Consider the following 12,938-nt stretch of genomic DNA (forward strand, 5'->3'; position numbering starts at 1 on the left):
CTGAAGAAGTGGCGAGTGAGGTTGCATTAGGGTTAGGGTATGGTCAGTGTATCCGCGCCTGGATTATTGTATTCAGTTTTGGTCGTTCTGCTACAGGAGAGAGGACGTTAAGCTGGAATGAGTGCATTGGAGATTTCCAGGAGTGGTGCCGGTACTCGAGGGACTGAGTTCTGGAGAGAGGTTTGGCAGGTTGGGATTTCACAGCTTGAAGTGTAGGAGATTGAGGCTGACCTTGTGCAGTTGTTCCAAACTATGAGTGTACAGAAATGGGGAATGTGTGCAGTCCTTTTCCCCACCTTTGTGGAATCAGCAACCAGAGGGAAACGGTTTAAGGTGAGAGGGATTTAATCGGGATCCCAGGGGAAAATTATTAACCCACTCTCCCTTCCGGTTCATTGTTTAGCTAACACGATGAGTGAACTCTCAGTTTGGAGGAGCAACACCTCATATTCCATCCGGGTAGTTTACAACCTGATGGCATGAACTTTTCTTTTCATCAACCCACACGCCCGTCTCCTCCATTCTGTCTCCCCACTTCTTTCTTCTCCACTGCGGATCGTATCCCTCTAGTTCCTCTTTTACTTCCGTTTTCCCATTGTCAACTCTCCTTTCCTATCAGATTCCTTCTTTTCAGCCCTTTGCATTTTCCACCTACCACCTCAAAACCTCTCACTTCATCTCCCACCTCCCCCACCCACTCACCTTCACTCTTATCTGGCTTCACCTATCATCTACCAGCTTGGACACTTTCCACTCCCCGCAACATCTTATTCCGGCTTCTCCCTACTTCCAGTCCTGATGAAGGGTCTCGGCAGGAAATCTCTGTTTTGCTTTATCCCCTCTATAGAAGCTACCTGACCTCCTGACTTCCTCCAACATATTGTGTCTGTTACTCTGCATCTCCAACATCTGCAGAATCTCATCGGGACAGAGTGCAGAATGCAGAGACGACATCGGGTCTCACTAATGTCGAGGAGGCCAACCTGGAAAACTGGAAACAGTAGATGACCCCAACAGGCACGATGTTGAAAAGTTGTCTCATATGGAAAGACTATTTGGGACCCTGACTAGTGGTGAGGAGAGTGGTTTGGTGCAGGTCTAGCACTTCATCCACTTGTAGAGTTAGTTTCCAGCACCTACACCCCTCCTTATCGCTGTAAACCTCTCCCTTTTGTGGACAACACTGCCACTTAGTGGTGATTTACCACAATAACAGGACCTCCTGACTTGTGGACTCCATTGTCACCAGGTGCCGCTCTGCCGCAATAACGCTGAGAGACAGAAATGTGACGGGTTGTTTAATTCCATTTCCAGCAGACAAGTGTAAAGGAGGTCGAAATAATTATTACACAACACAATAGTAACAACATATATGCACAGCTTATATACCGTGCACGGTTTGATTGTATGTTCATTAAGTGAATAAAACCGGGGTGGGTGAGGAAGGGGTATCTATGGTCCACACTGTCAGGGTGTTGATTTTACCAAGAGACAAAGACTGCAGGGGCGAGAGGTTTTCTGTTGACTAATACAACGTGTGTGGACCCCGCTGGCAATTCTGGTGTTGTGACCCGAATCGAGACAAACACCACGCTACAACACACACAAAATACTGGTGGAACACAGCAGGCCAGACAGCATCTATAGGGAGAAGCGCTGTCGACGTGTCGGGCCGAGACCCTTCGTTAGGACGAAGCGTCCGAAACGTCGACAGCGCTTCTTGTTGTTTGAATTTCCAGCATCTGCAGATTTCCTCGTGCAAACACCACGCTGCCCACTCCACCAACAACACGGCAGAGCCAGACACAAACAGGGGACTTTACATCCCACAACACTGGATTCAGTGATGAAACCCGTGATTAATGTTGTCCCTCTGAAATCAGAAGAAACGTCCTTTAAGGTGTTTTGAAATACGAGCGCTCCGCCACATGTGACGTCGAACAGCTCCGCCCCCACGCGCCCGACGTCACACATGGGCTCCCCACACCGGGATCTGCCCTCATGTGCTCAGTACCTTCCGTCACCCAGGCGCTGGAGAGTTCGAGCTTTATCGGTTTAACGGCTGGGCTAACCACCCTCTCCTCCACCGTTGTAAAGCAGAACATCAGGAGCTGCCCTTTTGCCATTGGTGCACACGAATGTCAATCACTGGTTACACCCAATAGCGGAGGCGGACCAGCTGAGTGGGCGTTACCCCGCTGTGTCTGACTCTTGCTGCTGCGCCGGGCTCAGGTCAGAGCGGAACAAATCCCAAAGTAACTGTCACGCTTTTTGAATATGGTGTAAAATCCCGCTCCCCATACTAACACGGGTTATACAGACCAAAGAATAAACTACCGGAGGAACTCCGGTCGGGCAGCATCTGCTGAGGGAGATGGACCGTCAACATTTCGGGCCGACACCCTCCCTCTGGACTGAGAGTGGACGGGAAATAGTCAGAGAAAAGAGGTGAGGGGTGGGGATGGGGCAAGAGCTGGGGAGTGAGAGATGGATCCAGGTGAGGGGGGAGGTGGGAAGGTGGAAATAGTGATAGGGGTGGGAGGTGAGTGGTTGGGGCAACACGGGGCTGCAGAAGATGGAAATTAATTCCATAGAGGATTAACAAAGAGGTTAGAGAATATTTGTTATAGAGAGTGCAATGAAGATTCGCCAGACGAATCCCTTGAGCGGTGGGGTCATCATAGAAGAGAGATCAAATGTAATAACCCTTTCATTTGGAGAATCGAGGACTGAGAGGTGAACACATTGAAATGCACAACATCATTACTGGTTGAACCAGGGATCCCAGTCTCTGAAAAAGGGGGGTGGACCGTCCGGGACTGAGATGAGGAAATGTATCCACTCTGAGGCTGGTGAATGTCTGTAAATCCCCACGGCAGAGGGCGGTAAAGACTCGCTGATCGTCCTAAAGAAAAACAGAGGCCGCCGGATGTGTGGAGACCGAAGGGATAGAGGAAATGAGGATCCTGCAGAAACATGTGGCTGAGATGGGAGAGCAGCCGCCTTGTAGATGGTTAGAGGGGCTGAATGGCCACATCCCGCTGTTTTTCACTTGATGTTTCAGTGTTCCTGTACAGTGAAGCCGGAGGAATGTGAATAGGAATGTGCTGCGTCTGAAGGCTGAGTCCGGCGGCGCCGTGGAAGTCCATAGTGGGGATATTCCCTTCTGCCGATTGCGTAGGATGACGAGTCTATCGGGACCCTGAGGACTTGTGGAAACTGTCTGGTGGTTTCTTTTGAACTTATAGTTAACATCTTTGGACTATTTTTACTGTGCCCATGGTCTGTTTTTTTTTATCAATTTGGTGTTGGCTGCACTGTTGTAACTATGTGTTAACTATAACTATATGTAACTATGTGGTTTTATGTAGGTCTTGTAGCTTTAGTTTTTGGTTTGTTGGGTGGTAGAGTTGTCCCTTGACTTGGTGTGTCTGGGTATTCTTGTTTTGTCTGCTGGATTTGGATCTCCTTTCCGGGGACGCGCTGAGATGGTAGCACGATATTAATATGGAGCAGCCCCTCCGGACTCTGGATTTGGGGATTACCAAACATTATGTAGATTTTCTGGTGTAGTCTGTTTTGTCGTGTGCTTTTTGTGATATCATTCTGGAGAACATTGTCTCATTTTTTAACTGCATTGCATTTGTGGTTTCTAAATGACAATAAACTGAAACTGAAGAAATTAGTGTTGAAAAACATAGACTGATTTAAATGAAATCCGCACATTTCCCATTTGGGTCTGAATTGTGTGTTGGACCAGGATGGGAATCAATCCCATGAGTCTGTGACCTGGGGGTGGAGGGAAAGGGACAGGGAAGATATGGAGGAAGAAACTAAACATGTATCTGGTGTAAATATGGATTAATGTGGGAAATGCGGTGGATGGGTTGGGCAGAGTGTGAGGGGCAAGGAGCAGAGTCACAGGTTCAGGTGGGAGACCCTCCACCCGTCACCTGATCCCGTTTCCTGTTCACCTTTTCCGCAGATCTGCAGCATCTGCGGGTCACTGCTCTACGTGTACGTGTAGCTTCATCTTTCCCCGTTCAGACAAGACAGTGAGATCCGGATCTGTCACGTCCTCTCATTGTGGGTGAACTATGTGTTTTTTTTCCTGCAATATTTTCAGCATGTGTCATTCCACTGTTTTTACCTGCTGAAGTGCTGCCAATGTTTCTGGGTGTCTGACACATTTATGTGAAAATTTAGCCTTTTCTATTTCTCTGAGCTTCTCATAAATGTGTGCAGTTCAGTTAAGCTTCACTCCACTACTTCCAAAGCAACAACCCAGTCAGTCAAATAGTCGACAAAATTAAAAAAGTTTATTACATCTTTTTTTTTTCATTTGCCTGCTTCCTCAGCTTCAAAACACCTTTTTATTCTGCTTCTTCCCTCTGTTTGGCTGCCTCTCTAGCATCAAGCCCCCTCTGTCTCTCTTTCTCTTCAGCCTCTAATTTAAGTACATCAATCTTCAATTGTTCCAGTCGTAACTGGATCTCCTGTTTACTCACAGGAAACCTCTTTAACACCTCCTTTTCAAAGATCTTCATAGATATATGGCGCTCAACTATTTCCCCCTATTTCTGGCTTTCTCATAGCCACACCCCCCCCCCCCCCCCCCCCATGGCAGCTGCAATTACCAGCTGCACCATCAGCCGGGCATATTAAAGTGTACTGTAGCCGACCATCCTCCTGATACTCTGGGAAACGACTGAGCGGTTGCATTACACCAGCCTAAGTAGATGGGGCTGGATAATTGGATTGTGCTACAGCTAGAGGGGTGCTCTCTGGAGATACTTCATTTACCTCGTATCTGTTTAAGGAGTGGAATGTTTTCTCTCCCCTGCAATGTGCTATGGACTGGCCAGTATCGAATATAAACCCACAGTCAGGAGCTGAGTGATGTCTCTTGGTTTGAGGAGTATTTTGTTCTGTTGTAACCCAGTTCTGTTCAGTTTAGCTGATACAAGTTTGGACTCTGGAACAGTTCTGTTGAGTTTGTAAACATTTTGGTAATAAAACGCCTATTTTTTTCACCTTTACCTGCTCTCCTAGTTTTATGCTTCCCCTGGTCCTTCACACCCCCTTACCTCCTTAAGGTTCAGCCCATTAGCAATAGTCAGCAATTCATTCTTTTTGGCTTTTCCTAATACCTCAGGGGTTGGCGCTTCCAGCAATATATCAATCTCCACTGCTGCTGATTTCCACAAACAAGATAGATAGATAGATAAATAGATAGATACTTTATTCATCCCCATGGGGAAATTCAACTTTTTTTTTCCAATGTCCCATACACTTGCTGTAGCAAAACTAATTACATACAATACTTAACTCAGTAAAAAAAATATGATATGCATCTAAATCACCGTCTCAAAAAGCATTAAAAAGTTCTTAAGTCCTGGAGGTAGAATTGTAAAGCCTAATGGCTTTGGGGAGTATTGACCTCTTCATCCTGTCTGAGGAGCATTGCATCGATAGTAACCTGTCACTGAAACTGCTTCTCTGTCTCTGGATGGTGCTATGTAGAGGATGTTCAGAGTTATCCATAATTGACCGTAGCCTACTCAGCGCCCTTCGTTCAGCTACCAATGTTAAACTCTCCAGTCCTTTGCCCACGACAGAGCCCGCCTTCCTTACCAGCTTATTAAGACGTGAGGCGTCCCTCTTCTTAATGCTTCCTCCCCAACACGCCACCACAAAGAAGAGGGCGCTCTCCACAACTGACCTATAGAACATCTTCAGCATCTCACTACAGACATTGAATGACGCCAGCCTTCTTAGGAAGTACATTCGACTCTGTGCCTTCCTGCACAAGGCATCTGTGTTGGCAGTCCAGTCAAGCTTCTCGTCTAACTGTACTCCCAGATACTTGTAGGTCTTAACCTGCTCCACACGTTCTCCATTAATGATCACTGGCTCCATATGGGGCCTAGATCTCCTAAAGTCCACCACCATCTCCTTGGTCTTGGTGATATTGAGACGCAGGTAGTTTGAGTTGCACCATATCACAAAGTCCTGTATCAGTTTCCTATACTCCTCCTCCTGTCCATTCCTGACACACCCCACTATGGCCGTGTCATCAGCGAACTTCTGCACATGGCAGGACTCTGAGTTATATTGGAAGTCTGATGTGTACAGGGTGAACAGGACCGGAGAGAGTACGGTTCCCTGCGCCGCCCCTGTGCTGCTGACCAGCGTGTCAGACCTACAGTCTCCCAACCGCACATACTGAGGTCTATCTGTCAAGACAGATAGACAGACATTCTTTATTGATCCTGAGGGAAATTGGGTTTCATTACAGTTGCACCACCAAGACTAGTGTAGAAATATAGCAATATAAAACCATAAATAATTAAATAATAATAGCTAAATTATGCCAATTGGAAAAAGACCAGGACCAGCCTATTGGCTCAGGGGGTCTAACACTCCGAGGGAGGAGTTGTAAAGTTTGATGGCCACAGGCAGGAATGGCTTCCTATGATGCTTGGTGTTGCACCACAGCCAGGAAGGTATTCCACAAATAAATCAAAAGGGATTACCCCAATCAAGTCGATAATTAATCGATCAATACGTCCCCAAATTTGTTCATATCCTAGACGCAGGCTCCAATTTTGTTATGAACCGTAATGATTTAGAACCAAACCAGCAGCAATTGACTATACCTGGACTCTCGTTTTGATGTTAAAACCACTATCTTTATTAGTGACTACTTATAATATTGTAACTTAAACAAGATAAACAAAAGTTAAGTGTTATGTGTATAAATGTGTGTAAATATAACTACCAAACTGTTGAGCTCGGGGGAAACAAGGCTTACAGTCTTGAAATGGTAAAGTAGGAAAGTTCAGTTCATCCATGGAATAGGTGATGAGAGAGAGATACTTGTAATCCAGGGTAAATGTTGACAGAAGGCAATTATTTCAAATTCCACAGGTTCCATGGTGGTAAAACGAGAGAACAGTCACTGTAGATTTTATCTGCTGTTCCAAATCAACATAGGAATTATCACCAAAATTGACTTGTCACAAGGGGTATCGTCTTCAAGTGAACAACCAGGCAAGGGTTAATACATAAGTGGTCTTCACAGGATACCACAAATCAGATACACTCCTATGGATCAAAAGAGGTGACAACCACATATTCGATGTATGCTGAATCGATAATTAAACCACCCTTTTGGGCATAGGAAAGTTCTAAACAGTGATCCTTGGCCCTGATTTCAATCCTTCCATTTTTCCTCCATCTCCATCTGACTCTGAGTGTCTGTGTCCTCGGTTAAAACTAAACAAGCTGCGAGCGATGTAAACAAGCTGCAAGTCAGACTGATTCGCCTTCTTAATCTCTCTCTCTTAAAATGACAGTCCACAGCAAACAAAACCTAGAGATTCATAACAGCCACTCCCCATTACGAACTGACTGGTGTGCCAGTAGTTGGGATGACTGAGTGAATCCCTTCCCACAGACTGAGCAGGTGAACGGTTTCTCCCCAGTGTGAACTCACTGATGTACCAGTAGTTTGGATGACAGTGTGAATCTCCTCTGATGTACCTTCAGTTTAAATGAGCAAATGAATCTCTTCCCACAGTCTGAGCAGGTGAATAGTCTCTCTCCAGTGTGAACTCGCTGGTGAGCCAGCAGGTTGGATGACTGAGTGAATCCCTTCGCACATTCTGAGCAGTTGAATGGCTTCTCCCCAGTGTGAACTCGCTGATGACTCTGTAGGTTGGAAGACCGAGTGAATCCCTTCCCACATTCTGAGCAGGTGAATGGCTTCTCCCCAGTGTGAACTCGCTGATGTACCAGCAGGGCGGATGACTCACTGAATCTCTTTCCACAGACAGAGCAGGTGAATGGCTTCTCCCCAGTGTGAACTCGCTGATGTACCAGTAGTTTGGATGACAGTGTGAATCTCCTCCCACAGAATGAGCAGGTGAACGGCTTCTCCCCAGTGTGAACTCGCTGATGTACCAGTAGTTTGGATGACAGTGTGAATCTCCTCCCACAGAATGAGCAGGTGAATGGCTTCACCCCAGTGTGAACTTGCTGATGTACCAGTAGGGCAGATGACTCAGTGAATCTCTTCCCACAGTCTGAGCAGATGAATGGCTTCTCCCCAGAATGAACCCGCTGGTGATTCTGTAGGTTGGATGATTGAGTGAATCCTTTCCCACATTCTGAGCAGGTATACGGCTTCTCCCCAATGTGAACTCGCTGATGATTCAGTAGTGAGGATGACTGAGTGAATCCCTTCCCACAGACTGAGCAGGTGAACGGCTTCTCCGCAGGGTGAACCTGCTGATGTCTCTGTAGGTGGGATGAAAATTTGAATCCCTTCCCACATTCTGAGCAGATGAATGGCCTCTCCTCAGTGTGAACTTGCTGATGTCTCTGTAGGTGGGATGACAGTGTGAATCCCTTCCCACATTCGGAGCAGATGAACGGCTTCTCCCCAGTGTGAATTCGCTGGTGACTCTTTAGGTTGGATAACTGAGTGAATCTCTTCCCACACACCGAGCAGTTGAACGGTCTCTCCCCAGAGTGAACTCGTAAGTGTCTATGTAGGGGGGATGACAGTGCGAATCCCTTACCACATTCTGAGCAGGTGAACGGCTTCTCCCCAGTGTGAACTTGCTGATGACTCTGTAGGCTGGATGACTGAGTGAATCTCTTTCCACAGACCGAGCAGGTGAACGGTCTCTCTCCAGTGTGAACTCGCCAGTGTCTCTGTAGGAGGGATGACAGTGTGAATCCCTTCCCACATTCTGAGCAGTTGAACGGCCGCCCCCTGGTGTGAGCTCACTGGTGTGGCATTAGGTCAGATGATCCCCTCCCTGAAATTGAACAGATGACCACCCTCTGCCCAGTGCGATCTGAGTGCTGTGTCCACTGGTGGGAAGACCCACTGAATCCTTTCTCACAGACAGAACATGTGAATGGTCTTGCCCAGTGTGAACTTGCTGATGTACCTTCAATTCAGATAACTGAGTGAATCCATTCCAACTGTCTGAGCAGGAAGGATGGTCGATTGAATCCCATGCTCCACTTCTTAAATGTCTAGACAGAGACTGCAAAATTGGTGTGCCGTGTTTGAGATTCCAGAAGCCAAGTTCCTTTTCATTTTTAACCTGTAAAGATTTACAAAATCCATCAATGGGTGTAGGAAAACATCTCAGATGAGATTACTTGAGTTGCCAAGGTTTGATCTGGTATCACACTGTTACGAGGAAATTAGATGCAGCATCTCCAAGTTTGCAGATGACATAAAGCTGGGCAGTGGTGTTAGCTGTGAGGAGGATGCTAAGAGGATGCAGGGTGACTTGGATATGTTAGGTGAGTGGGCGAATTCATGGCAGATGCAATTTAATGTGGATATAGGTGAGGTTATCCACTTTTGTGGCAAGAACAGGAAAACAGATTATTATCTGAATGGTGGCCGATTAGGAAACGGGGAGGTGCAACAAGACCTGGGTGTCATTGTACACCAGGCATTGAAAGTGGGCATGCAGGTACAGCAGGCAGTGAAAAAGGCGAATGCTATGTTGGCATTCATAGCAAGAGGATTCGAGTACAGGAGCAGGGAGGTTTTACTGCAGTTGTACAAGGCCTTGGTGAGACCACACCTGGAGTATTGTGTGAAGTTTTGGTCCCGTAATCTGAGGAAAGACATTCTTGCCATAGAGGGAGTACAAAGAAGGTTCACCAGTTTGATTCCTGGGATGGCTTTCATATGAAGAAAGACTGAATCGACTAGGCTTATACTCGCTGGAATTTAGAAGATTGAGGGGGGATCTTATTGAAACATAAAATTCTAAAGGGATTGGACAGGCTAGATGCAGGAAGATTGTTCCCAATGTTGGGGAAGTCCAGAATGAGGGGTCACAGTTTAAGTATAAAGGGGAACCCTTTTAGGACCGAGATGAGGAAAAACTTCTTCACAGAGAGAGTGGTGAATCTGTGGAATTCTCTGCCACAGGAAACAGTTGAGGCCAGTTCATTGGCTATATTTAAGAGGGAGTTAGATATGGCCCTTGTGGCTAAAAGGTGTCAGGGGGTATGGAGAGAAAGCAAGTACTGGGTTCTGAGTTGGATGATCAGCCATGTTCAGATTGAATGGTGGCACAGTCTTGAAGGGCTGAAAGACCTACCCCTGCACCTATTTTTTATGTTGCTATGTTTCTACAGTGAGGTTAAACACAAGCTGGACAGAGAAATCATCTTCTGACTGGGCAGAATGCTGGGATCTGGAATGACCATCAATTCCCTGATGCTCTTCGTGTCTGTATAAGAATGGGGCATTTCTGCCATCTCCAATTTGTACCTTGGCTCAGTTTAACTCTCTCCATTGGTATTATTCCCTGTTCCTGCTGAGAAGTATGGGGGCCTGGCCACACAGTAACTGAAACAGTCTCACAGAAATAGTCTTTCTTGACGCACAGCTGGGAATTCTTTTATGTATCACAGATTTAAAGACTTAAAGTATCACAGATTTAACGCTATGTAGAAAATTCCTGCTGAGATGTATGGTTGGTCCACACCGCTGTTAAAAGAACTTTGAGTGATTTTTTGCAGAATTCCCAGAAGGGGAATACCGAGGATTATTCCCAGACAGGGAGGGAAAAATCCAATAAATCCCTAGAGTTAATGGCTCCACAAAGACAATTGCCTACCCGAATGCTGCCCAATCCACGAGCAGGAGGAGAGATAGCCCTCAGTGATCCCTGTGTATGCTCCCTGGAAGCCTCCGGAAATGATAATGATCATGAATCAGGCCCCAGATGGAAAAGAAAAACCAGCAGAGTTTGCTCCGTGTGTCCACAGTACTACACAAATGTTTAATGCGACTCCGCAAGATTTATTCAGTCTCTGCTGCATGATTCTCTCAGCTGCTGAGGGGCGGAAATGGAAGGCAGAATTGAGATACCAAACCTGTCAGGATTTACAGGCAGGAAACCATAATGACAATGAACATACAGACCAGATTATTCAAGCCTTGGAAAGGGCTCTCCAGCAACCTGTAAACATCACTAAAGTACTTGAATGCAAACGTAAGGCTGGGGAATCAGGACCAGACTATTGGGAGTGATTTGTGGCCTACTATGGCACTTTCACAGGAGACCAAACCTTTAATGATGGGTATCCATCCCCCTAGTTTATGCCCTACTGTTCCAATGGTTACCAACTAAGTTAGCCAACAAGATTAAAACAAATAATATGGATTGGCCTGACAATGGCCGAAATCGAATGCGATGAGCTTTGACATATTACTGGGACCTGACTTTCAAACCTCAATCAACCCCGAAGGGAACTAATATTAAAAGGTGAATACATTCAGCGGGAAGAAGGACGTGAGTGGGTTTTATCTTGGGATCAGAAATGGGATCAAAAACCTACCAAGGGACAGGTGAGGACAACAACCCGTTTAGAAATTGACAAGCAAGGATGCTTCCTACCATGAGTACCATCCCTCAGGAAGAGCCCAGTGTAATATTGCAAGTTGCTGGAAATCCAGTTCCGTTTATGATTGATATGGGGGCAACCACAACACTCTCGATCAGGAAATAGTATTGGAAAAGGGATTCCAGCTATCAGATGCTACAATCACTCTGTCTGGGTTTGAAGGCACGGTATGTACGTATTCACGTACCCAGCCACTGCAGGTGGAATTCCAGGGGAACCAGTGTGAGGTTTCATTTACAGTCACCAGCAGTCGGGGGTGTAGTCTTGCAGAGAGACACTTGCTCTGTCCGCTGGAAATTGAGATTCTATGCACGGGCAAAGGTATCACCACGGGGCTAGCGAACAACTAACAGCTTCTCCAGTTTCCGATCCCTCCAGTGTTGGGCACTTAATCTGGGCTCCACTGCATTCCAACCCCCTTTCCCAGCGGCCAAATCTCATGTGACTCTGTGCTGTGACAGGTGTATAGAGGGATATGGGCTGAGTGCAAGTCAATAGCACGAGGCAGAAAAATGATTCGGCACAGCCAAGAAGGGCCAAAAGGCATGTTTCTGTGCTGTAATGTTCTATGGTTCAATGAACCTACAGGGTGCTCAACTGAGGAAAGCCCATATCTCGAGGGACAGAACTTCCCAGTCACGGTGTTTGGAGATGTTACAGAAAGAGAGTACAGTGCATTACTGGCCGAAATTTCGGATTTCCTTTGGTGACAGTCAGGGCTTGTGATGAAAGTAAACAAAGGGGTACGTAACAAACTAGCTATCAAGCAACAATTCCACTGTGTACACCACCCATGGGCCGCTGGCAGAATGGAAAGAGCCAATGGCACTCTGAAGAGTAAACTGGCCAAACTAACAGCAGAGACTGGACTCTCTTGGTTGATGGTCCTACCAATACCCAGTTCCACATGAGGGTTACCCCACAGGGGAAAACAGGGTTGGCACCAGCTGAAATCATTTATGGATGGCCCATGAAGACACCCTGGGGACTAAGACCTTGTGTACCATTGTTCCCAGAAAGTCTACAAGCAAAATTGGATATACATACCTGAGGGGAAGACACTGGGAAATATATATGCCAACAAACCAAAATATTCTAAGCATTACATTCACAGGTATGACAGGCTTACAAGGAAGAGAACCACTCCACAGAGAGGAGTGACTATCCCACCATAGAACCTGGGATTTTTTTTCCTGATGAAGAACTGGGATTAAGGGAATCTTGGACCTCAGTGGAGAGGACCATATCAGGTGTTACCAACCACTCCCACGGCTGTGAAACTGAAGGGGCAATCTCAGTTGATACATCGATTAGGCGACAAACATGTTACTAAAGGAACTGAGTAGAAGGTCTCTCTCGGACTAATGGAAAATGTATTGGTTGTTAGAGCTTTAAAAAGAGGCCCAGTTTCAGGAGCGGACAGCGTTGGTGCGGGCAGCGGAGTGTGTGGGAGCAGAGTGCTGGGCTTTGGCTCAGCGGGCTTC

The 12,938-nt window shown here is 46.5% G+C and overlaps 2 protein-coding genes across 2 annotated transcripts in view; both read right to left on the bottom strand.

Moving 5' to 3' along the window:
- LOC140723045 (uncharacterized) overlaps positions 1-12,938 on the bottom strand; it is a 283,480-nt gene that overhangs the window by 253,647 nt on the left and 16,895 nt on the right. The gene's annotated exons all lie outside the window — the stretch shown is intronic.
- Positions 7,459-10,758, bottom strand: LOC140723055 (uncharacterized). The gene is made up of 2 exons (XM_073037672.1): positions 10,665-10,758; positions 7,459-8,792 (listed from the first exon to the last, which is right to left on the bottom strand). The coding sequence occupies exons 1-2, from the start codon at positions 10,756-10,758 to the stop codon at positions 7,495-7,497; spliced, it is 1,392 nt and encodes a 463-aa protein (XP_072893773.1). The 3' UTR covers positions 7,459-7,494.

Source organism: Hemitrygon akajei, unplaced genomic scaffold (assembly GCF_048418815.1).
Source record: "Hemitrygon akajei unplaced genomic scaffold, sHemAka1.3 Scf000099, whole genome shotgun sequence".
NCBI classification, from domain to species: Eukaryota; Metazoa; Chordata; class Chondrichthyes; order Myliobatiformes; family Dasyatidae; genus Hemitrygon; species Hemitrygon akajei.

What these genes read in the sequence shown, in the direction of transcription:
- LOC140723055 (XM_073037672.1), bottom strand. Translation starts at nt 10,758, where the DNA reads ATGATCATTATCATTTCCGGAGGCTTCCAGGGAGCATACACAGGGATC. An exon ending in GTGGATTGGGCAGCATTCGG is followed by an intron (nt 8,793 to 10,664) that starts GTAGGCAATTGT and finishes CACACCAGTGAG; the next exon opens with CTCACACCAGGGGGCGGCCG.